This window comes from Bos taurus, chromosome 20 (genome assembly GCF_002263795.3).
Source record: "Bos taurus isolate L1 Dominette 01449 registration number 42190680 breed Hereford chromosome 20, ARS-UCD2.0, whole genome shotgun sequence".
NCBI lineage: Eukaryota > Metazoa > Chordata > Mammalia > Artiodactyla > Bovidae > Bos > Bos taurus.
The window spans coordinates 31,386,959-31,413,493 of record NC_037347.1 but is presented as its reverse complement, the minus strand read 5'-3'; the positions used below and the strand labels follow the sequence as shown (position 1 = coordinate 31,413,493).

Here is a 26,535-nt window from a genome sequence, read left to right as displayed (position 1 = left end):
CATAATAAGCACTTTATTTGTTTCACTCCTTTCAGTCTTTGTGGGAATTCTTTTCTGCAAAGCTGGAGAGCCAGCTTTGCAGCTGGCAAAGCTTTGCAGCTGCAGAGCTTTGCAGCTCTGACCACTGGTATAGAAGCTAGGATCTAGTGGGCTAACCACCACAACCCAACCTCAATCTGTTTCAACTCGCTACATGCCAAGACCACCTGAAATCCATTCTACTGTTCTGCTGGTGAGCAGATCCAGGTTTGGTTTCATAATAGTACTCCTCTGGTTTTATTTTCTCTTATCCACCAGATTAATCTTGTTATTCTCATAGCCTCTTTGTCACTCTAGCCCCATCACAAATTTTCTTCTACTCCATTCCTTGATGTAGCAGCATTTTCCCTGTGACATATTCCTGTGAATCCCCATGAAAAGAGTACCCCTTGCTCTCTACCTCCTTTCCACAGAAATATGAGATCAAACCAGTCAATCTTAAAGGTAATCAACCCTGAATATTCACTTGAGGGATAGATGCTGAAGCTGAAGTTCCAATCTTTTGGCCATTTTGTTGTAAAGGGCTGACTCACTGGAAAAGACCCTGATGCTGGGAAAGATTGAAGGCAGGAGGAGAAGGTGGTGACAGAGGATGAGATGGTTGGATGGCATCATCAAACATGAATCTGAGCAAACTCTGGGAGATAGTGAAGGACAGGGAAGCCTGGTGTGCTGCAGTCCATGGGGTCACAAAGAGTCAGACATGACTGAGGGACTGAACAATAACTAAATGGTGCAAAGTGAAGAATTAAAGAGCCTCTTGATGAAAGTGGAAGAGGAGAGTGAAAAAGTTGGCTTAAAGCTCAACATTCAGAAAACGAAGATCATGGCATCCGGTCCCATCACTTCATGGGAAATAGATGGAGAAACAGTGGAAACAGTGTCAGACTTTATTTTTCTGGGCTCCAAAATCACTGCAGATGGTGATCGCAGTCATGAAATTAAAAGACGCTTACTCCTTGGAAGAATAGTTATGACCAACCTAGATAGCATATTGAAAAGCAGAGACATTACTTTGCCAACAAACATCCGTCTTGTCAAAGCTATGGTTTTTCCAGTAGTCATGTATGGATGTGAGAGTCGGACCATAAAGAAAGCTGAGCGCCGAAGAATTGATGCTTTTGAACTGTGGTGTTGGAGAAGACTCTTGAAAGTCCCTTGGACTGCAAGGAGATCCAACCAGTCCATCCTAAAGGAGATCAGTCCTGAATATTCATTGAAAGGACTGATGCTGAAGCTGAAACTCCAATATTTTGGCCACATGCTGCGAAGAGCTGACTAATTGGAAAAGACCCTGATGCTGGGAAAGATTGAGGGCAGGAGGAGAAGGGGACAACAGAGCACGAGATGGTTGGATGGCATCACCGACTCAATGGACATGGGTTTGGGTGGACTCTGGGAATTGGTGGTGGACAGGGAGACCTGGTGTGCTGCGGTTCATGGGGTCTCAAAGAGTCAGCCATGACTGAGCGACTGAACTGAACTGATAAGTCAACTAGCACTGATAAGAAATCATCTCAAACAGCAATCATCTATTTGCTCAAATGACTGAGTGTTAGTCAAGGATTAACTGATTCAGGCTGGGTTCAGCAGAACAGCTCTACTCAACTCTGGTTCTGGCCAGCTCATATCTCTTCTCTATGTGTTTTTAGCCTGGGACCTAGAATCGAGGGAAAAGCTATCCAGAGTGGAGGATTCTTCTTCAGTGACAGAGGGCTAGCCCCACCCTCAAAGCACTTTTTAAGCTTCTATTGTATCACATTTGCTAACCTGCCAAGGTAAATCATGGAATCAAGTCCAAGGTCAAGGGGAAGGGAGCACACTCTGCTTTTGTGAGAGGAGCTGCAACACCACCAGGCAAAGGTCATGTCTGCAGGGAAGAGTAAGAATTGGGGCCAGTAATTCAATATTCCATGGATGATCCAAGTGGACTCCACTTCTGGCACCATTTCTTCCACACCACACTTTATGTGGTTACAGGAAAGGGGTTAAGAGTCACTGTCACTGATCTCCATCTATCGCCTTGAGGAAGTAGTCTCGCTGCCAAATAGAAGCAGATGGAAACCAAAAACAAAGACAATACCACTGTGAACATCCCCAAATCTCGTCCTTATCTCAAAGAGCTATAGCTAGAGTTGGCCCTTTGTCTCCGTAGTTTCTGTACCTGAGGATTCGACCAATATTTTGAGGATCAGAAATATTTGGAAAAATAATTCCAGCAAGTTTAAAGAGCAAAACTTGAATTTGCCACACACTGGCAACTATTTAATAGCATTTACATCATAGAATAAGTAATCTATGCATTATTTAATATCTATGGGAGGATGTGTATAGGTCATATGCAAATACTACAGCATTTTATATAAAGGACTTGAAAATCCATGAATTTTGGTATTCATTGGAGTCTTGGACCCAGTCCCACTCCCAGGCAAAAGGATACCAGGAGACAACTACACTTTATCCTTTTCTCTTGTGTGCTCTAACTTGCTTCCACTCAGGTCTCAGATCCAGATAAAGAAAGGGAGCAAGGGGCAGGGATGGGGAGGACAGGGTGGGGGGAAGTAAGCTATGACATTTTTGGATTTCTCCCCTCTCCAATTCATAAATGAAACAGAAGCTATTTCCTTGGTGTAAAACAAATGATGCATGTGACTAAAAGACCAGGACACATTATTCTGATGCCCAATTAGAATATTTTGTAATCCCACCAACAAGCTGGTCAGATTTGACCTATCTTCAGTGCGACCCTCAGAGCCCAAAGGTATTGCTCACCCACGCTCAGGGACAGACGATTTGTGCGCTTTTGCTCTGACCTTGTTTCTGCTACCTTGCTGCTGCCTCAACTACAATGACACATGTGAAGTTGCTGCCCTGAGGGGCACATTCTCTGTTCTATTAGTAATAGCTCCCACGTCACCACTCAGACCTTGTGAAGACTCCCTTTAGTTATTTTTTTTAAAGCACAAGACTGTTGTTGTTTAGTCGCTAAGTCGTATCTGACTCTTTGCGACCCTATGGACTGTAGCGCGCCAGGCTCCGCTGTCCGTGGGATTCTCCAGGCAAGAATACTAGAGTGGGTTGTCATGCCGTCCTTCCCGGGATCTTCCCCATCCAGGAATCGAACCCAAGTTTCCTGCTTGGCAGGTGGATTGTTTACCACTGAGCCACCAGGGAAGCCTGCACATGACAGATCTTTAAGCAATTATTCATGACATGATTGAGGTCAAGTTATAATCCTCAAGTGCTAGGGGTCAGAAAGTGAAAGTCAAGGTGGAGAGAATGCCTTCACCCTCAGAGATTTTTTTCACTTAAGCCAGAATGCCGTCTTCTCAAAAAACAAATAGGGGGTTCCCTGGTGGTTCAGTGGTTAAGAATCTGCCTTGCAATGCAGGGAACATGGGTTCGACACCCTGCTGAGGGAAATAAGACCTCACATGCCTCAGGTCAACTAAGCCCATGAGCTGCAATTGAGGAACGTGCGGCCCTCAACAAAAGATCCCGGAAAGATCCCAAATGCCCCAACTAATACCAGAGGTAGCCAAATTCATTCATTCATTAATTTTAAAAAGAAACGAACAAATAGTTCCTGAGTACCTCTTATGTAGCCAGCACAGTGCTTTACTTTAAACCCTCACACCAATTTTTTAAATGACTTCTGTTAACAGAAATTTATTATCAAACCGAAGTCTGAAGTCAGTCTCACTAGGCAAAATTCCGGGTGTCTGTAGGTCCGCATTCCTTTCAGAGGCTCCAGAGAACATTCATTTCCTTTCTTGTCTTTCCAGCTTCTAGAGGCTGCTCACTTTCATGGATGGTGGTTCTCTCCATCTTCTAAGGCAGCCATGGTGGCTTAGAATTTCTCACAACACACAATCCTTCTCAGAGATAGATTATTCTTCTGTTATCACATCGCCTTCTGTGACTCCACAACAGCAATCTTTAGAGGCTGGTTTTACTATCTCCATTTGTAAATAAACAAATCAACATTTTATGTTATTGTTGTTCAGTCACTAAGTCATGTCCGATTATTTGCAACCCCATGAACTGCAACAGGCCAGACTGCCCTGTCCTTCGCTATCTCCTGGACTTTGCTCAAACTCGTGTCCTTTGAGTCAGGGATGCCATCCAACCATCTCACCCACTGTCATCCCCTTCTCCTCATGCTTTCAACCTTCCTCAACATCAGGGTCTTTTCCAATGAGTCATCTCTTCATATCAGGTTGCCAACATATTGGAACTTCAGCTTCAGCATCTATCCTTCCAGTGACTATTGAGGTGTGTCTGACCAAAACAACCCAGTGCTTTTTCTACTACGTCAGTTGAATTCAGTTGCTCAGTCATGTCCGACTCTTTGTGACCCCATGAATCACAGCACACCAGGCCTCCCTGTCCATCACCAACTCCGGGAGTTCACTCAAAATCATGTCCATCGAGTCAGTGATGCCATCCAGCCATCTCATTCTCTGTTGTCCCCTTCTCCTCCTGCCCCCAATCCCTCCCAGCATCAGGGTCTTTTCCAATGAGTCAACTCTTTGCATTAGGTGGCCAAAGTATTGGAGTTTCCCCTTTAGCATCAGTCCTTCCAATGAACACCCAGGGCTGATCTCCTTTAGGATGGACCGGTTGGATCACCTTGCAGTCCAAGGGTTAGATTCTACACAAACAAACAAGCAAAAACAAATGTCAGCATTAGCGTTAAAAAAATTATATTCATTTTATCCAAGTTTTTTTGTAGAAGTTTCTTTAGGTAAAAAACTGCCCTGGGGACTTACCTGGTGGTCCTGTGGCTAGGACACGGCACTCCCAATGCAAGGGACCCAGGTTTAATCCCTGGTCAGGAAACTAGATTCCACGTACTGCAACTAAGAGCTTGCATGCTGCAATGAGTATATCCTGCATGACACAACAAAGATAGAAGATCCCACATCCTGCAACAAAGACACAGCATCGCCAAATAAATAAATTTAAAAAACACAACAAAACTGTCCTACTTCCTTTAAAGTACAGTTCAATTTATAAAAATAAATTGAATAATGACATAATTCAGGGGAATATTTGATTGATAGAAAAACAGATTCACATATACTTTCCAAGTTTTGTATGTTTTAAAAATAGCAATTACTAACACCACAAAATTCATGTATGATTATTAAAGCTAATATCTATTTGAATTATTTATATAGCTCTCATCATGAGTATACTAGCTCCAAATAACATATAATATCTGCTCTACCTTCAATCTCTCTGATTTCTCAGTCTGAAAGATGGGGAAATTGGCCTGATTTTGAGATTTGGTTTGGGGAACTAGAAATGTCAAGTTTCCACTTTAACCCCTGGAAAGTAACTTGAGCCCATTTTGGATCATGGACCTGTTTCTAACAACAAAAATTGATGTGTTTATGTTGCAGAAAAGAGTGTTGCTGTAGAGGATGGTTATGTCCTAGGTCTCAGGTGAGTCCCTGGGACTGTCGCCAAGTGTGGGTTCTTGGCTGCATGCAGGAAAGAATTCAAGACTGAGCCATAGTAAAGAGGAAGAAGGCTCATTCAGGGAGATATGCACTCCATAGAGTGTGCGCCATCTCAGAAGGTGAGGGACCCCAGGGTAGGGGGTTGTCAGTTTTTATAGCTCTAGGTAATTTCATAGGCTTATAAGTGGGATGACTATTCTGGCAAGAGGATTATTCTGGCTAAGGTGGCTCAGACGGTAAAGAATCTGCCTGCAATGCGGGAGACCCAGGTTCAGTCCTTGGGTCGGGAAGATCCCCTGGAGAAGGGAATGGCTACCCACTCCAGTATTCTTTCCTGGAGAATCCCATGGAAGAGGAGACCAGTGGGCTACAGTTCATGGAGTTACAAAGAGTCAGACACCGAGTGACTAAAACTTTCACTTTTCACTTTGGAGAAGGGATGGGGATTTCTGGGAATTTGGCCCGACCCACTTTTTGGCCTTTTACGGTGGCCTCAGAGCTGTCATGGTGTGTTGAGGTGTTACAGTGAGAATATATGAGGCTCAAGATCTAGTGGAAGTCGACTTGTCCACCCTCTTGGATTTAGTTCGTTCTAACGAGTTGATATGGGGAAACAGTGGAAACAGCATCAGACTTTATTTTTTTGGGCTCCAAAATCACTACAGATGGTGACTGCAGCCATGAAATTAAAAGACGCTTACTCCTTGGAAGGAAAGTTATGACCAACCTAGATAGCATATTCAAAAGCAGAGACATTACTTTGCCAACAAAGGTTCGTCTGGTCAAGGCTATGGTTTTTCCTGTGGTCATGTATGGATGTGAGAGTTGGACTGTGAAGAAGGTTGAGCACCGAAGAATTGATGCTTTTGAAGTGTGGTGCTGGAGAAGACTCTTGAGAGTCCCTTGGACTGCAAGGAGATCCAACCAGTCCATTCTGAAGGAGATCAGCCCTGGGATTTCTTTGGAAGGAATGATGCTAAAGCTGAAACTCCAATACTTTGGCCACCTCATGCGAAGAGTTGACTCATTGGAAAAGACTCTGATGCTGGGAGGGATTGCGGGCAGAAGGAGAAGGGGACGACAGAGGATGAGATGGCTGGATGGCATCACTGACTCGATGGACATGAGTCTGAGTGAACTCCAGGAGTTGGTGATGGACAGGGAGGCCTGGCGTGCTGCGATTCATGGGGTTGCAAAGAGTCGGACACGACTGAGTGACTGATCTGATCTGATCTGAATGAGTTGATGTTGGGAGAAGGCAATGGCACCCGACTCCAGTACTGTTGCCCGGAAAATCCCATGGATGGAGGAGCCTGGTAGGCTGCAGTCCATGGGGTCACTAAGAGTCAGACACGACTGAGCGACTTCACTTTCACTTTCCACTTTCATGCATTGGAGAAGGAAATGGCAACCCACTCCAGTGTTCTTGCCTGGAGAATCCCATGGACGGAGAAGCCTGATAGGCTGCAGTCCATGGGGTCGCACAGAGTCGGACACGACTGAATCGACGCAGCAACACAGCAACGAGTTGATGTTGTGTCCTTTGGGCTAAGTCATTCGTTTAAAGGTTATGTTCTGCTCCCTACTTGTCTCATTTATTTAATATGATAGGTTGCACCCTGTTGAAATAAACCTTGTTCAGACCTGTCCTTTCGGGGAATCAGAACCTTGAAGTTGGTCACCTGTGATCTACAAGATTTAGATATCTGAAATAATATCTTATGCAGCCAGCAAAACTTGTTCCACTGGATTGGAAAGTAAATGCAGTCACATTTCTTTTATGCTTCCAATCAACTGATTGCAAATCAATATACTTTTATTCCTTCTCAAGGCCACTCTATCTCTTCTACTTGAATAGCCTAAGAATTCAATTCAAACAAGGCATGCCTGCTTTCCAAACACCGGGTAGAGAGACTAGCATCTATAGTTGCTGTGGCTGCTAGGGTGTTGTCAGTGGATTCTGGTATTATTAGTATATTTTTTGCTCAACTACTCACCAAGCATCTGCCATGTACCAGTCGCGGCACCGGACACCAAGGACATAACTGGGAACACACTAAACCTGGCTTCCATTCTCATGAGACTTTCTCAACACTATGGTCCAGAGGGTGACAGCCAATGAACCAAACCACAGACCAGTGTAAGGAGATGCTCTATGCTTGGCTCCACAGGTCACACATGGGCTCAGATACTATGCCAAACTGGCCAGGCCCTGAGAGCTTTGACTGTCAACTACACACTGAGGTAAAAAGGATGTACTTTGCACCCAAACACGGAGCCCTTGGTATCAAGCCTGAGTCATCAGCTGAGAAGAATCCTGTGGCTCAGATGAGGTTCCCTTAGTGGCAACTGGTGATTTGTCTGCCAGCAGACCTTGAGAAATTACCTTGACATTAACTCTCATTCCAGCATTTATTAGAGTGTAGGTTTCCTCTGGTCTCCTTCTGCAAATTGTATAATCATTCTCCAGAATTTTACATAGATGAGTGGAAGAAACTGCTGCTAAGCCATAAAAGGAAGTGCGTGCCTGCTAAGTCCCTTCAGTCATATCCCATTCTGTGCAACCCCGTGTACTGTGACCCACCAGACTCCTCTGTCCATGGGATTCTCCAGGCAAGAATACTGGAGTGGGTTGCAGTGCCCTCCTCCAGGGGATCTTCCCCACCCAGGAATCGAACCTGTGTCTTTTATGTCTCCTGCATTGGCAGGCAGGTTCTTTACCACTAGCGCCATCTGAGAATAAAGGGGAGAGAGAGCCCTTATTGTGACTTTTGCCTACGCCCACTGATCTTACATTCATGCAGCAAATGAAAGCCATTCAGGAAACCCTCTGCAGAACCATTGAGACTAGCATATCATCATCCCAAGGTGATTTTCTGTCTCTCTAAAAAGAAATGGGCTGAGATCACTGAAACTATAACAGCACTGTTTTATCTGTCGTCATCTTTGGGGAGAGGAAGAGAGATGAAAGTTTCTTTGATCAACTCCAGAGAATTCTTACTTATAGGCTTCATTTTTTAATAAGCATTGTGGGTTTTTTTTTTACTAAGATATAATCAACGAAAAACATTATATTAGTTTTAGGTGTACAAAGATGACGGTTTGACCCATATATATACTGCAAATGATTAATAGGCATCATCATACATAGTTACCATCTCTTTTTTCTTGTGAGGAGAACTTTCAGGATATACTTTCTCAGCAAATTTCAAATAGACAATAAAGTATTGTTCACTATAATCATCATGCTACATATTACATCCTCAGGACTTATTTGTCTTATAATTGGAAGCTTGAAGCTTTTGATCACCTTCACCATTTTTGCCCACTGCCCCTCTTCTGCCTCTGGCAACCAGCAATTTGCTCTGTTTCTACAAATTTGGGAGATTTTTTTAGGTTCCATGTCTAAGAGATCATATTGCATTATTTTTTAACTTGAGCAACAACTGAGCAAAGTGATGCCTTGTGGGTAGAGGTGAGGAGTCAAGAAAGAAAGGATAGTGTTGCAGGAAAGAGAGTGGGGCACAAGAGGAGGCTTACGTCCCACGTCTCAGGTGAGTCCCTGGGACAGCTGCCAAGCGTGGGTTCTTGATTTCATTCAGGAAAGAACTCAAGATTGTGCCGTAGTAAATAGAAAGAAGGTTTATTCAGGGAGATACACACTCCATAGACAGGGTGTGGGTGATCTCCCTGGGTGTGAGAGACTCCAGCTACAGGCTTGTCAGTTTTAATAGGGCTGGATAATTTCATAGGTTACTGAGTTGGAGTATTCAAGCTATTTTGGGGAATGGGGTGGGGATTTCTTAGAACTTGGCCCAGTCCACTTTTTGGCCTTTTATGGTCAACCTTGGAACTGTCCCAGCACCCTGTGGGTATGCTCTTTAGCTATTATGATGGGCATATGCTGCTGCTGCTGCTAAGTCGCTTCAGTCGTGTCCGACTCTGTGTGACCCCATAGACGGCAGCCCACCAGGCTCCCCTGTCCCTGGGATTCTCCAAGCAAGAACACTGGAGTGGGTTGCCATTTCTTTTTCCAATACATGAAAGTGAAAAGTGAAAGTGAAGTTGCTCAGTCATGTCCAACTCTTAGTGACCCCATGGACTGCAGCCCACCAGGCTCCTACATCCATGGGATTTTCTAGGCAAGAGTACTGGAGTGGGGTGCCATAGCCTTCTCCAATGATGGGCATATACTGAGGCTCAAAGTCTAGTGAAAGTCAATTCATTCATTATCTTGGACCCAGTTAGTTTAACCAGTTTATGTCATATCCTCAGCAGCTGTCATTCTTCTGAAGGTTTTGCCCTGCCCACTCCCTGTCTCAGTAGTAGTTTTCCACAAAAGCAGTATGTGTGTGTGTGTGTGTGTGTGTGTGTATGCCTATCATGCACATGTATTGTGTAGGGTGTTTTATATATATATATATATATATATATATATATATATTTATTTATGGCATTGTGTTCTCTATATGAAATTTCAGTTGCCCATCACTTTGTTAACCCATAAAGTTTAGAAATGGGCATTTCTGACGTCTTCCATACAAATCTTCAAGTCCCCATTCAGAACCGAGGCTGAAATGAGCTGAAGCTGAGTAGTTATCAGTGAGGCCAGCATGCTGAGATCTGCTGGCCAGGGTTTGGGATACAGCGGGTGTGGTGAAATACATCAGGCTTCAGCACTAGACAGACTCCTCAGCTAGATTCCCGGCTTTAGCATTTAATAGGTTTAGCATTGGACAAGTTGCTTAATCTCTCTGAGCCTGGATTTCTTCTTTTGAAATACATGGGGGGAAAATATCAAATTTTCAGTTATTGTGAGAACTAAATACAACATTTCTGGTATAATCAGATCAGATCAGTCACTCAGTCGTGTCCGACTCTTTGCAACCCCATGAATCGCAGCACGCCAGGCCTCCCTGTCCATCACCAACTCCCGGAGTTCACTCAGACTCACGTCCATCGAGTCAGTAATGCCATCCAGCCATCTCATCCTCTGTCGTCCCCTTCTCCTCCTGTCCCCAATCCCTCCCAGCATCAGAGTCTTTTACAGTGAGTCAACTCTTCGCAAGAGGTGGCCAAAGTATTGGAGTTTCAGCTTTAGCATCATTCCTTCCAAAGAAATCCCAGGGCTGATCTCCTTCAGAATGGACTGGTTGGATCTCCTTGCAGTCCAAGGGACTCTCAAGAGTCTTCTCCAACACCACACTTCAAAAGCATCAATTCTTCGGTGCTCAGCCTTCTTCACAGTCCAACTCTCACATCCATACATGACCACAGGAAAAACCATAGCGGTGACTAGACGAACCTTTGTTGGCAAAGTAATGTCTCTGCTTTTGAATATGCTATCTAGGTTGGTCATAACTTTCCTTCCAAGGAGTAAGCGTCTTTTAATTTCATGGCTGCGATCACCATCTGCAGTGATTTTGGAGCCCAGAAAAATAAAGTCTGACGCTGTTTCCACTGTTTCCCCATCTATTTCCCAAGAAGTGATGGGACCGGATGCCATGATCTTCGTTTTCTGAATGTTGAGCTTCAAGCCAACTTTTTCACTCTACACTTTCACTTTCATCAAGAGGCTTTTGAGTTCCTCTTCACTTTCTGCCATAAGGGTGGTGTCATCTGCATATCTGAGGTTATTGATATTTCTCCTGGCAATCTTGATTCCAGTTTGTGTTTCTTCCAGTCCAGCGTTTCTCATGATGTACTCTGCATATAAGTTAAATAGCAGGGTGACAATATACAGCCTTGACGTACTCCTTTTCCTATTTGGAACCAGTCTGTTGTTCCATGTCAAGTTCTAACTGTTGCTTCCTGACCTGCATACAAATTTCTCAAGAGGCAGATCAGGTGGTCTGGTATTCCCATCTCTTTCAGAATTTTCTACAGTTTATTGTGATCCACACAGTCAAAGGCTTTGGCATAGTCAATAAAGCAGAAATAGGTAGTATTCAAAGTAAAGACTAATTATCAGTGCAGTTTGGAGGCATAAGTTATCTCTCTGCTTCCTAAGATTTTTGTAAACTGTAATGTACCTAAAGCTACTCGTCACCCTAACATCCATCTTCCCATTGTTCCCCTAATAATAGTTTTAGTGGGGCATATGACCACCAGAGAGGAATGTATGTCCCTGGGGAACATATGTATACCTGTGGTGGATTCATTTTGATATTTGGCAAAACTAATACAATTATGTAAAGTTTAAAAAAAAAATAATTGTATTTATTTACTTTTGGCTGTGCTGGGTCTTTGTTGCTAACGCAGGCTTTTCTTTAGTTGAGGTGAGTAGGGGCTACTCTCTAACTGTGGTACATAGGCTTCTCACTGCGGTGGCTTCTTTTGTTGTGGAGCACAGGCTGTATAGGGCACAGGGGCTCAGTAGTTGTGGCTCCCAGGTTCTAGAGCACAGGCTCAGTGGTTGTGGGGCACAAGCTTTGTTGCTCCATAGCATGGGGCTTCTTCCCAGATCAGGGATCAAACCTGTGTCTCTTGCATTGGCAGGTGGATTCTTTACCACTGAGCCACCAGGGAAGCCCTTCCTTTTTTTTTTTTTTTGAAGTTGGGTGTTTGTGAGGTGAACTCCTGGCAATAGATTTGAGGGAATATGGTATTTAACCTCCCAATCATGCTCTTAAAAGAAAAGAGCATTTCCTCCCTCACTCCCATCTCACTCATCCTCATCTTCTGGGTTGATTGTCCTCCCCACTGCCAAATCCTTATGTTCAAGTCCTAGCCCCTCTTCCTCAGTACTCAAGAATGTGACCTTATTTAGAAATAGGGTTGTTGTAGATGTAATTAATTAAGGCCACTGGGGTGGGCCCTCATGCAATATAACTGGTGTCCTTATAAATGGGAAATTTGGGCACAGAAATAGGCACACGCAGAGAAAAGATGATGGGAAAAAAACACAGGGAGGAGAGGACCATCTGCAAGCCAAGAAGTTGCTGGGAGCCGCTCCCTGCCCTCACAGACCTCAGAAAGACCCAAGAATACCGACTCCTTGATTTCAGACTTCTAACCTCTAGAACAGTGAGAAAATAAATTCCTGTTATTTAGGTCATCCCATTTAGACTACATTCTTATGACAGACCTAGCAAAATTACTGCAGCCTGGGGGTGGCCCCAACTCACGGTGGTGAACCATGGGACAGGCTCACCTGTGGACGAGAGCGCAACAGAGAAACAAGGCAAATGACACCATGAAGCCACCATTTCAGCCTCGGAACGAAGGCTCGTTTTACACCTGGAGTGCTATGCAAGGAGAGAGAAATAAACTTCTGTCTAGTTTGGACTACTTTTGTTTCAGCATCTGAACCAGAATGCCAACTAACAATGATTCCTAAACAGCCTGTTTACTGTAACTCTTAGCTAAGGGGAATGTTCTGTTTTGGATGGAAGACATTTATCATTTAGGGTTGGAAGAGGGGAGAAAATGGGCACACTCACTCCTGTGAACTAAATACAGCCATTCAGGGACTTCCCTGGTTACCTAGTGGTTAAGACACTGTGCTTACAATGCAGGGGATGTGGGTTCAATCCCTGGTGGAGAAGCTAAGATCCCACATGCCGTGCAGTGCGGCCAAAACCAAACAACAATAAAATAACTATAAAGGCATGAAGTCAAAATTCTGTGAACTGGTCTCATGGCATTTCGTGGTTGAACAAAATGGTCTTGTCTAGAAGTTTTCTTCAAATAACTGGTTCTCATGCCACTCAAATGAATTCCTGTACTAATTACTATTATTATTGTGTTTACTAACTATTATCCTCCTTCCCATTAGGCCTTTCTTTCTTGTAAGTGTATTTTTTTTTTTTTTTAATATTTTACCCTCTGGTTTGGGCTTTGAACTTCCTGGGGAACTGCCATGGATAAGGCTTCTTGATCAGAATCCTAAATCAGCAGAATTTAGGCTGAGTCTGATAAAAAAAAAAAATCAAGTAATTATTGGTAATTTTATGTTCAGATATATGACGCCATGTCAATGTCAATAAAAGATATTTTATTCAAGTATTTGGCTTTTATATAGTCAGAAATGAGATCTTCTCAAATTATTAAATAAGAAACAATTCCTCTTATTCCTCAAGATAATAGCAGTTTTTCAAACCTAAACACTCCATTAATCTTCATTCCATTTGGCTTCAGATATCCTGTCACTCAGGTTTCTGCCAGGCTTGGAATATCTCTGTTTGATGTTAAGCAATCCCTTTTTCCTCAGTTTCTCTCGGCCTTTTATATCAATAGCTCCCACTGTCAACCATATTTTCTATTAAAGCGTTTAAAAGAAGCTGCCTCACCTGATTCCCAGTCCTCAGTGTGTGTTCTTTAATTGTAGAATTTTTGGACTCCCCGGCAGTCTAGGTTTGATCCCTGGTTGAGGACCTAAGGTGCCACATGCAGCAGGGTGTGGCCAAAAATTAAAGAAAAAACAAAAAAGAAGAAGAATGAGACTTCCCTGGTGGTCCAGTGGCTAAGATCCCATGCTCCCAATGTAGGGGGCCTGGGTTTGATCCCTGGTCAGAGAACTAGATCCCACATGCTGCATCTGAGACTCCGAAAGCTGCAACTAAAGATCCTGCTTGCTGCAATTAAGACTCAGGATGCAACCAAATAAGTAAAAGAATAAATAAACATTTAAAAAATACTTCAGGATTTGTTACCATTTTCTCTGATAACATTATCCCTTTTATATTCATTATCTACTGCTGCGTAACCAATTGCCTCAGAATTAATGGCTTGACACAACACACCTCTATTATCGTACAGTGTCTGTGGGTCAGTAATCCAGATATAGCTGAGCTTGGTCTTGTGCTTCAGACTCTCTCAACAGGCTCAATCAAGGGTGTTCTGAGATGGCCTACATCTGTCTGGGGAGTGTGTCTTTCTATCCCTGGAATCTTCCAGGGAAGAATACTGGAGTGGGCTGCCAGTTCTTCCTCCAGGGGATCTTCCCAACCCACAGATTGAACCGGCATCTCCTCCTCCATTGGCAGGCGGATTCTTTACCACTGCACTAACTTGAAAGCCCGTTGCTAGATCGTATGGTAACTCTTGGGATTTTTCATTTTAACTTTTAACTCTTAAAGGAACCTCCATTGTTGTTTAATCGCTGAGTCATGTCCAGCTCTTGCAAACCCATGGACTGTAGCCAGCCAGACTCCTCCATCTATGGAATTTTCTAGGCAAGAATACTGGAGTGGGTTGCTATTTCCTTCTCTCTTTTAACTTTTTAAAGAACTTCCATTCTGTTTTCCACAATGGCTGTACCAATTTACATTTTCAACAACAGTGTAGGGGGTTCCTTTTTCTCCACATCCTCTCCACTAATGAATGTAACATTTTAAATCTGTCCATTCTACTTTGGATGAGCACTTAGTTCTCATTTGTTGCTATGAATATTCTTATGTATGTGTTTTGGTGAACATATTTATTTAACTGGATATTGCTTAAGTATAGAATTTCTGGGTCATAGGGTAGGTATCTAGCTTTAGTAGATATTACTAGACAGTTTTCCAAAGTGATGCAATTAATTTACATCCCCACCAGCACACATGAGTCCCAACATTTGGCATCTTCTTAATTTCAATCTTAGCCATTTTGGTGAGTCCAGGGTAACTCTGAAAGCTGAGACTCAAATAGGAAGTCACCCTTTTTCTTCACCTTTTATAATCCCCAAGACACTCACTTCCTCCTAAACCTACTTTTCTTGAAAATTGTACAATTTGCCTTCAGCTGTCTGGTCTGGGTTCAGCAAAGTCAACCTGTCAGAAGCTGTTTATTCGGCCCTACTTCCTTCTGCAGAAAAGGTTCTGTAATTCACTGATACAGATAGTTATGACCTGGGAGAACAAGAAACAGAAATGGAGATAAAGTTCATTTTATGGACAGGCTGATGTCAGAGCTATAGAGAAGAGGTAAAAGACGTACAAATTCTGAAAATTCTACAAATTCTGTAGAAAATCTTGAAAACAATGGAGCCCAGTCACACTGGGTTTAGTTATTGTCATCTCCCAGGCCAGGACCTTGTGGCATTTAACCCTTGGTATCTCTCTCTCTTCAGTAGAGGCTGGTCATTACAGGAATGCAGGGCTCTCATGGTGTCCTATTTTCACTGTAATTGGCCAAACAAGAGGTCAGTTGCCTACATATGTGTTTTTAGTATATATTTACTGAGTGCCTACTATGTGCTAAGCCCTGGATGGAGGAAGGGGATGTTTATTGTTTTGGTAGTTTCTGCAGCAGTAGAATAGCAACAAGATGGAGAGACTACAATATGTCAGGTGATCCAATTATCTGTCAGTGAATTAAAAGATAGAGCATAGTCACAGTATTGGGGAGAGACCAGGATGAACTTGGAATTCTCTTACATTTACTACAGGGAAAACCTGATTTTACAAAAATTAAAAAAAGAAGGAAATTGCTACAATTGTCAAAAGAGCATCAGATCGGTCATATAAATTATGAAATGTGTCAGAGTTCTATTTGTTCATGGATATTATAAAAATCCAGAGCTCACAGGGAGGCCTGGGCAAACCTGAGAAAGAAGTCAAGTATATAAAGCACACAAATAATGTAGAAAGCAGTTGTGTTTTATCAGGCTCAAGTTGCCTGAATAGTGAATTATTCAGGGTTCATTTATTGAGAAGGATATTAAACTCTAGCACACAACTTGACCTGGCAAGCAAACAATACTTACGTAGTCAGGAGGGTAAAAGAGCCACTCATTGGTTGTGCTAGCTTCTTATTGTTGCATTAAGAAAGTTCTATGAACTCACCCACTTAAAAGAAGTAAAGTGAAAGGAGCTCAGTCGTGTCCAACTCTTTATGACACTACAGACTGTAGCCTGCTGGGCTCCTCTGTTTATGGGATTCTCCAAGCAAGAATACTGGAGGGGGTAGACTATCCCTTCTCCAGGAGGTCTTCCAACCCAGGAATTGAACCGGGGTCTCCTGCATTGCAGGCGGATTCTTTACCAGCTGAGTTACCAGGGAAACCCATTTAAACCACACCCATTTAGTAGCTCAGTCTGTAAACCAAAAGTCCAGACAGGTGGTGTGACTGGGTTCTCTGCTTAGGGTTGCAGAAGGCTGAAATCAAGATACTGACTGGATTGCGTTCCCTCTGGAGGCTCTGTGGGAGTATCTGCTGCAAGCTTTCTTATTCCTGGCTGAACGAGGCTCCTTGTAGGTGGTGGTGGTGACAGTTTTCATGTGTGACTCTTGTAACCCCATGGACTGTCACATGGGGTCAGTAAGGCTCCTCTCCATGGGATTTCCCAGGCCAGGATTCTGGAATGGGTTGCCATTCTCTTCTCCAGGGGATCTTCTCGACCCTGGGATTGAACCTGGATCTCTTGCATTGCAGGAAGATTCTTTACCATCTGAGTCACCAGAGAAGTTTCTGTAATTATAGGACTGAGGTCTCTACTTCTTTGCTATCTGTCAGCTGGGGCCCCCTTTTAGTAACTGCAGGCCACCCACATTCCTTGGGATTTGGCCTTTCTCCTGTCTTTAAAGCCAATCATGGCATATTGAATCCTTCTCATGTTTTGAAACTGAGACTTAGTCTTATAGGGCTCCTGTGATTAAGTCATTCCCACCAGATAATCTCCCTATTTTACAATCAACTGATTTGTTACCTAAAAGTGCAACACCTAGATTAGTGTTTGGAAGGTGTGTGTATACCAGGGCAGGGAATTATGGGGGTCATTTTAGAAAATTTCCAGCTACAGAGTTTTCCATTTTAGAACCTATCTTAGATTCTAGTCTAGTGATTCCCAGCTGGAGTTGAGAGTAAATTTACTCCCCTCTCCTCGAACATATTTGGCAATATCTGGAGACAGCTTTGAATGTCATATAGTGGATAGAGGTCAGAGACACTGCTAATTCATCTATAAAGTATGGGAGAGTCACCATAGTAAAGAATTAGTAGCCAAAGATGTCAGTAGTGCTAGAGTTGAGAGACTCTTCCTTAAAGCATGAAAGATGATTGTTATTTTAGTACAGAATTATAGTTAAATTAAATGTGAAAATATAGGTGATACAAGATAGAAGGATAGAAGAAAAAGAAAAGGAGAAAAGGGTATTTACATTTTACATAAAGAGGAGACTGAAATTCTAGAATTAATGGACTAATGAAGGAAGGTGGGTATACTATTCAAATTATAAAGATAAGGAAAAATAACAGTGATAAAACTATCAAGATGAGGAGGGAGAAAGAAAGGGAAATAGGATGCAATGAGGAAACAATAGAAATTGCCTAAAATTGATAAATAAGTAATATTTAAAGCTTTCATTTGGAATTATGGAAGTAACCACTGATGGGGTTCAGAACACACTACCCCAAAACATGGCATCTTAAATATTAAATATTTTAAGCTGAAGGAGTTCAAGAAAATAGCAGAGGCATAATCTTTCTGACCTTCCCCCATCTTTCCTCCCTGAAACAGGTCATAAAATCCTCAGGTGACAGTTATCCTCCCTATATGTGCAAGAGATGAGCAGCCTTATCTCTGAAAGTAAAGGGACATAAAGAAGAATCCTAACAAACAGGTCTTCCTGGTAGCTCAGATGGTAAAGCGTCTGCCTGCAATGCGGGAGACCTGGGTTTGACCCCTGGGTTGGGAAGATCCCCTGGAGAAGCAAATGACAACTCACTCCAGTACCCTTGTCTGGAAAATCCCATGGACAGAGGAGCCTGGTAGGCTACAGTCCATGGGGTGACAAAGAGTCGGACACGACTGAGCGACTTCACTCACTCTCAACAAACAGGTCTTGCTAACTTTCCCCAAGTTGGCTACACTGCATTCATGTTCTTTGATCTATCACATGTATTCCAATGAACAACTACCCATTTGCCATCAAACTCAGCATAAAACTACTCAGGTTTGCTTTTTTGGGTTTTTTATTTCCTTTTGAAGGTTCCCATGTCACACAAAATGTATATTAAATAAAGGTATAGGCTTTTCTCCCATTAATCTGTGTTTGTCAGTTGAATTTTCAGACACAGTCAGGAAAAATAAGAAGGTGGAAGAAAAGATTTTCTTCCCACACACCACCAGAAAAACAAAACTTAAAAAGTTTAAAAGAAGTCAGAATGGCTGCGATCCAAAAGTCTACAAGCAATAAATGCTGGAGAGGGTGTGGAGAAAAGGGAACTCTCTTACACTGTTGGTGGGAATGCAAACTAGTACAGCCACTATGGAGAACAGTGTGGAGATTCCTTAAAAAACTGGAAATAGAACTGCCTTATGATCCAGCAATCCCACTGCTGGGCGTACACACTGAGGAAACCAGAAGGGAAAGAGACACGTGTACCCCAATGTTCATCGCAGCACTGTTTATAATAGCCAGGACATGGAAGCAACCTAGATGCCCATCAGCAGATGAATGGATAAGAAAGCTATGGTACATATACACAATGGAGTATTACTCAGCCATTAAAAAGAATACATTTGAATCAGTTCTAATGAGGTGGATAAAACTGGAACCTATTATACAGAGTGAAGTAAGCCAGAAAGAAAAACACCAATACAGTATACTAACACATATATATAGAATTTAGAAAGATGGTAACAATAACCCTGTGTACGAGACAGCAAAAGAGATACCGATGTATAGATCAGTCTTAAAAAAAAAAAAAAAAAAAAAAAGAAGTTGCATCAAAGAAGCAGGTCTGGGAAGAGGGAGGACAGAGAAAGAGGATGTTATTGTTCATAATAAATTCTGCTGCACTTTTTTTATTTTTTACTACACATTTGCACTGCTTTAATAAAAATGTAATCTAAAAAAACCTTAGAGGCTTAAGGTTGATCTACTCATAGTGCAGTACTGGTGACACAGCAGTGTTTTAATAAGCACATATGATACCCTGTCAAATGGAATTTCTTTAAGAAGCTGTTCTCCCTTACAGAAAATTTCATTTATTTGCACTGCAGTAAAATCAAAATTTTAAAATATAGCATAAAACTTACTGTCCTTATAGCTACAAAAAAGTATGTGGAATTCTGGACCTGGACTGGAAGGGAAACAAAACTGAAAATAGTTCAAGTTGATTGAGAGGATTAGACACCAATGTTTTCATTTTAGCTTTTCATTAATGTTGTTCATTATTTATTAATAGTATTATTCCCTATGTTATGATTAATTAATTAGATCAATTGATTGACTTTTTAAGTCAATTAAGTTACTCTCAAGTTATTATTTTATTATTTTAAATTTAATGTAACCTAGACAGCATATTGGAGAAGGCAATGGCACCCCACTCCAGTACTCTTGCCTGGAAAATCCCATGGATGGAGGAGCCTGGTGGGCTGCAGTCCATGGGGTTGCTAAGAGTCGGACACGACTGAGCAACTTCACTTTCACTTTTTCACTTTCATGCACTGGAGAAGGAAATGGCAACCTACTCCAGTGTTCTTGCCTGGAGAATCCCAGGGGCAGGAGAGCCTAGTGGGCTGACGTCTATGGGGTCACACAGAGTCGGACACGACTGAAGTGACTTAGCAGCAGCAGCAGCAGCAGCAGCAGACAGCATATTAAAAAGCAGAGACATTACTTTGCCAACAAAGGTCCATCTAGTCAAAGCTTTGGTTTTGCCAGTAGTCATGTATGGATGTGAGAGTTGGACTATAAAGAAAGCTGAGTGCCAAAGAATTGATGCTTTTGAACTATGGTGTTGGAGAAGACTCTTGAGAGTCCCTTGGATTGCAAGGAGATCAAACCAGTGAATCCAAAAGGAAATCAGTCCTGAGTATTCATTGGAAGGACTGATGCTGAGGCTGAAACTCCACTACTTTGGCCACCTGATTCGAAGAACTGACTCATTGGAAAAGACCTGATGTTGGGAAAGATTGAGGGCAGGAGGAGAAGGGGACGACAGAGGATGAGATGGTTGGATGGCATCACCAACTCGATGGACATGAGTTTGAGTAAACTCTGGGAGCTGGTGATGGACAGGGAAGCCTATCATGCTGTAGTCCATGGGGTCACGGTGAGTCAGACACGACTGTGTGACTGAACTGAACTGAGATTTAATGTAATGTAAATTACATTACATTATTTAATTTTTAATTTACAATACATTAATTAATATTGTATTTACATTACAAATTTAATGTAAATTTTTTAAAGTTTTTAGAACGTGAAACTTGAAGACGCTTGGACCTTCAAGCGTCTATGGGACTATGGGATCAAAAAAGAGTATTTAGTGCTATGGTCTGAATGTTTGTATCTCCTGAATTGGGTTTGATCCCTGGATTGGGAAGATCCCCTGGAGAAGGGAATGGGAACCCACTCCAGTATTCCTGCCTGGAGAATCCCATAGACAGAGGAGCCTGGCGGGCTACAGTCCATGGGGTCACAAACAGTTGGACATGACTGAGCGACTTAAATAAAAAAACCCTCGTATATTGAAATCTTAATTCCCAAAGAGGATGATATTAGTAGGTGGTGTCTTTGGGATTCCTTCCCTGTAACAGTGGGTCCAGAGAGCTCCCAGTCGTCTCTACCACGTGAGGACACGGAGACGGAGGAGTCAGCAGTCTTCAGCTCAGAAGACAGCCCCCCCACCGAGACACTGAATCTGCCACACCACCATCCTGGACGGCCCTGCCTCCAGAACTGTGAGAAATAAATGTTTGCTGACTATAAGTCCCTCAGTCTGTGGTATTTTATTAAAGCAGGTGGAACAGACTAAGCTATTTAGGAATCATTTTCCTCAGGATTACCCATTTTATCGTATTATCATATTAAAAAGCATGATGGAATTGAGTGGGGAAAAGCCTTTATTTTTTGACAAAATCTGTCTTTAAGTTGAAAAGAAGACACTAGTGAGGGAGATTTTGCAAAATGAAGGCCATGAACAGTGTGCAGTTTCCTTCACTGCCTTGCTGCTGCTGCTGCTAAGTTGCTTCAGTCATGTCTGACTCTGTGCTACCCTGTAGATGGCAGCCCACCAGGCTCCCCCGTCCCTGGGATTCTCCAGGCAAGAACACTGGAGTGGGTTGCCATTTCCTTCTCCAAAGCATGAAAGTGAAAAGTGAAAGTGAAATTGCTCAGTCGTGTCCAACTCTTAGCGACCCCATGGACAGCAGCCCACCAGGCTCCTCCGTCCATGGGATTTTCCAGGCAAGAGTACTGGAGTGGGGTGCCATTGCCTTCTCCTAGACTCAGGTAAAACTGTCCGCAGGCATCTCTGGCCCTTTTGGAGCTCCAGATGCACAGATCTTTACCTGCATTCCTCCTCCTCTGCCCACCTCCAGGTAGGTGCCCACCTTCTAGGGTCCACTGCTGGGGCTGATGGGAGAACAGGAGACCTGGAGACCTGGGGACACAGCTTGTCCCTGCCACTTACCATGCGCCCTTGGGGAAGTCATTTTACCCCATAAGCCTCTGGTTTCCTCATTCAAAAATTAGAAATATTAATACAAAGCTCACTGATGCTAAATTGGTGTTCATGAGGAATATTAGACGGACTGTCGTTTGGTGATAGTTTTAGCCTGCATCAGGTTCAGCACCTCCGGGCAACTACCTAGGGGTGGCCCACAGGAAGAGCCAGACGCCTGACACTTGGCTGAGTGCACGCTCTGCTCCTGCCATCTGGTGGGTGTTTACGAAAACTACCTCTTATTCTACAGCCTCTGTGAGCAAGGAAGCCAAAAGATTAGCAGAGCCTTGGGGATCGACCCGCAAGGTGTGGTAAAGCTGTGTTAGGAATGAAAGGATGTAGGCTCCTTGTTTAGGAAACTGTGAAATCATCTCACACAGGACCCATCTCTGGACCCCTGACTAGTCTGCTCCAACAATTGACTGTAGGAGGCAGGTGGCTCCCAGAACAAACCAGGCTTTTTTGTTTTTAGCATCAGAATTTGTCAATCCAGTCTTCTGTGTAAAGAATGAACTTCACTGTTCACAAACTCTAAATAGTGCACTAGAAAATATGGAAATTCACATAGGAAGAATTCTTACCAAAAATGCTAAATCTGAATGTGATCCTGAAAAGTAGTTAGTTACTCAGTAGAGTCTTTGGGACCCCATGAACTGTAACCTACCAGGCTTCTCTGTCCATGGGATTCTCCAAGCAAGAATACTGGAGTGGACTGCCATGGCCTCCTCCAGGGGATCTTCCCAAGATGGTAAAGAACCTGTCTGCAATGCAGGAAACCTGGGTTCAATCCCTGGGTCGGATATATATGTTCATATTTCATATATACATTCATATATTAGAATATAAACATATATATGATTGTGGAATATGAACATATATATTATATCATATAGATGATTAAACTGCTGCCTTTTTTAGGTATAAAGCTGATGGCACTATTTTATAGAAAATGTCTTTATTCTTGACAGATGTCAAGTTGAAACACTAAAAAAATTTAGGAGTGAAGTGTCATGATGTTTGTAACTTGTTTTCAAAATGGTTCAGGAAAAAATTTTAACTTTGTATATATAATGTTTTATATATACATGTACAAGGAGAGAAGAGAGAGAAAAAACAAATATGGCAGAATATTAACAAGAATTAATCTAGGTAAAGGCATGCAGATGTTCGCAGTACCACTCTTTCAACTTCTTTGCAGATTTGGAAAACGTTATAGTAAAAAAGGTGGAGAAATTAGATCTGTATGCTGCTCCTCAAATATGTGAAGATAAGTATTCTCTTTTCACTTCATTTTTTCAGTTGAGTATATTACTGGCTACGTTTGCATCTGTATAGTTATCCCCTTGAAAAATATATTTTGTTTTGCCCTGTTGGCTCCCAATAGGGAAGATTCACATGATATTTTTATAACCAGCCACGGCCAGGTTCACTCAGCACTCCTCTGTGCAGCTTCATCTGTACCTTCTCTAATAAGGCGTTTTGTGGCCATGTGTTTCCTGCCTTTCCCGATGTGCCCCTTTACTGTTCCTCCTCCCGTGGTGTCTCTTCTTATGGCAAATGTTGCCTTTAGCCTCTTTCTTGGCTGCTTGTTCGTTCATCCACTGCTTAATAACGTGATTGTGCGGGCTGACACAGACTCTTCTGCGCTTGACATGAAGGCTGCCAAGAAGGGAAGAAAAAAAAAAAATCACTGATAGATGGTACAAGTAAGTAAAAACTTAGTGAACTGGTAGGCAGTTCCCACTTTGGGACAGTTTGTGTCTGGACACAGACTGAATCTTAAAGCTGAGGACCACAAGGATGAATCTTTACTACCGCACTGCCTGTGGTTCCTCAGACATCCAAAGAAAATGTTAAAAGGAGCAGGAGAAGGAACTGGAGGAGGAGGGGGAGAAGGGAGATGGGGAGAGGTAGGAGGAGGGGGAAAGAAGAGGAGGAAAGTAGAAGAAGGGAGAGATGGAGGGAGAGAAACCATGTGAAAACAATTCTCTGTCCTGACTCCAAGCACCCAACCAAAAAACCAATAACTTCCTCATTGCCCACCTTAAACACATCCTCCTCCATGAGGTTTTTCTAGATCCTCTCAGCTAAAAGCCTCTTTTTTTCTTTCAGTCTCTGTGGCCCCTGGTTGCCTGTCTTCTGGCACTAAGTTTTCTCCATCTTTTATCTGAGTAGTTGTTTCAGACTCTGTTCTTTTTCTGTGGTGTTATGCTCCTTGAAGGAAGAATAGCCTGGAAGTCTCTTGAAAAGGCCTTGTTCACAGCAGGAATTCAGTAATTACTCATAGATATGAATTGAAAATTGTTCAAAAATAAGGACAATCTGCTTTTGTTTCAACAAAACAATCTTACTATAATATAGATATATACCATGTCTCAGAAATTGTTCTTGTTTTCATTTTTCTATTATGAAATGTTGACAATGGTGTAGGAGAATCCTAGAACACCATTCACAATTTCTGGTACCTCGAATAATTTCTTGTTACAAAAGACATGGCTTTTAATTCCCCATCAGATGCCATCCAGCTCTTATTAATTGTTGAAAATCCTGCTGGCTATACGTATACAATATTTCTGTATCTGGATAAATGGAAACCCCTCACCCTTCTCTTCGGGAAAAAAAATAGGTGGGGATAGAGATGAGGCTGCTGTTTCTCCGGATGACCCAAGAGGAAGCATCAGCTAATGTGGGGCCTTCTGAAATGGGAGGAAAAGTTGGGAAAGGCTTGAATGCACTTGAGCATAATAAAGCCAGCATGTGGGATTATTAATTTAAAAGAAGTGAGGCATCTTAATAGGAGGATAACACGTTCTCTAAGTGTATTAGATTTAGAGGTCTTCAAAAGAAAAACTAATTATCCCTATGGCCCATTGGCTTGACTTAAGCTATTACAGGAGAAAACTTGGCTATAGCACCAATATGGAGAACGAACAAATCAACAAACAAGAAAGAGCTGAAGTTCCTACCCTTTCCAAAGACTAAATTCTCTCCTTACCCTGTGGTGTCAGCAAGAATCCGAGCAGACACTCAGGGGAGAAGGACCCCACTGACAGCCAGATAAGCCCATTGGCTGCAAGGCAGAGAACTAGGACTCAAAGCCAGCATTGCTTGGGGAGTGAGGGGCCCCAGGCAGGGGCATTGGCTCTGGGGCTACAGGAGAGACCTGGATGGGGGAATGCAGACAGAGGAGCCAGGGAGGAGGAAAGCACAGGAACACAAGCAACACCTGCCATGTGGGATTTCAAAGGCCTGCTCAGTGGGGCCTCAAACCCTCAATGTAATACAAGCAGAAAAATCAGCTGCCAGAACATAGTGCCCTAACCCAAGATGTGCTGATGTTTTAAAACCCAAGTTTAAAGGCTGCTTAAACCTACACTTGCATCACATGTGTCTCCATCAGGATAAGGGGATAGTCTTTTTCACACTCCCTGCCCTCCTGCAGCTCCATAATATTCTGGTGGGCACTGAGCCACTCAGTTGTGAATTTCTAGGTGAAGAGTTTGATGCTAAGAAACCATTAGGCTGATCTCTCGTTTTTTTTTTTTTTTTTTTTTTTACACATAAGAGTAGCTAGTGACGGTCCAGTGGATTTTGAAGGAAGGCCCTGCCGTAGATTATAACTATCACTATAATTATAACTATAAAATTTATTTCTTTGCCCATTTCTCTAAGCACAACAGCCTTTCAACAACCATTTTTGAAAAAAATACTCAAGCCTCCCAAACAACTTTATTTAATAATCCTAAATTTTCTTCCTAATGGATAATGTCTATATGATTCAAGAAGACTCAGCCCCCTTCCCAAGATATACAGCTTTGTGTTTTGTTTATGTGTAGAAAGAGCTAGAAACTCTTTAATGAAGTCACTATAGAGAAATTTTAAACAAGCAAACTGCTGTCTCAGACATCAGATATTACAGTGATTGTGTTAAGGGTGTGAAAAGAAAGGACCTATTTCTAGGCAGAAGAGGACAATGAAATAAATTTAGTGTGTTCACTGTGAGTTAAGTTGTATTAGTTAATTGAGATTAATAATGCATACTATTTCGGAATGCAATTTCAATGCTTGCAATGGTTTCTGCATCTAAAACACTTATCTCAAACCTTAAAGTCTTTATACATGTTCAAAGTTAAGGGAACTAATGTTCAAGAAGAGCAAATTAAAATTGAGATGCTGCTGCTGCTGCTAAGTCGCTTCAGTCGTGTCCGACTCTGTGCGACCCCATAGATGGCAGCCCACCATGCTCCCCCATTCCTGGGATTCTCCAGGCAAGAACACTGGAGTGGGTTGCCATTTCCTTCTCCAATGCATGAAAGTGAAAAGTGAAAGTGAAGTTGCTCAGTCATGTCTGACTCTTTACGACCCCATGGACTGCAGCCTACCAGGCTCCTCCGTCCATGGGATTTTCCAGGCAAGAGTACTAGAGTGGGGTGCCATTGCCTTCTCTGAAAATTGAGATGAGATACCACCAAACACACTAAAATTAGAAAGACTGGGGCACCAAAAATTGGAAAACATTTTAAAAAACAACATAGTTAAGGGACTACATTTTGGATAAGTAAAAACATGTTCTGTAGTAAAACAGTTTGGAAACAGAGAATATTTAACTTTATATGTCGAATGTAAGGAAACACGAAAGAGATGACT

The 26,535-nt window shown here is 42.5% G+C and overlaps 1 protein-coding gene across 7 annotated transcripts in view; it reads right to left on the bottom strand.

Moving 5' to 3' along the window:
- Positions 1 to 3,630: 3,630 nt before the first annotated feature.
- CCL28 (C-C motif chemokine ligand 28) overlaps positions 3,631 to 26,535 on the bottom strand; it is a 38,194-nt gene continuing 15,289 nt past the window's right edge. Inside the window, exons 3-8 of one of the 7 annotated variants that reach the window (XR_009491875.1) lie at positions 23,350 to 23,547; positions 13,799 to 13,883; positions 13,332 to 13,420; positions 12,661 to 12,754; positions 4,812 to 4,967; positions 3,631 to 4,693 (exon numbers count right to left, since the gene is read on the bottom strand). Coding sequence is in view for 3 of the 7 variants with exons in the window: in XM_010816787.4 (XP_010815089.1) it covers positions 23,355 to 23,547 (193 nt within the window). In the remaining 4 variants the exon portion in view is untranslated. 7 annotated transcript variants of the gene reach the window in all.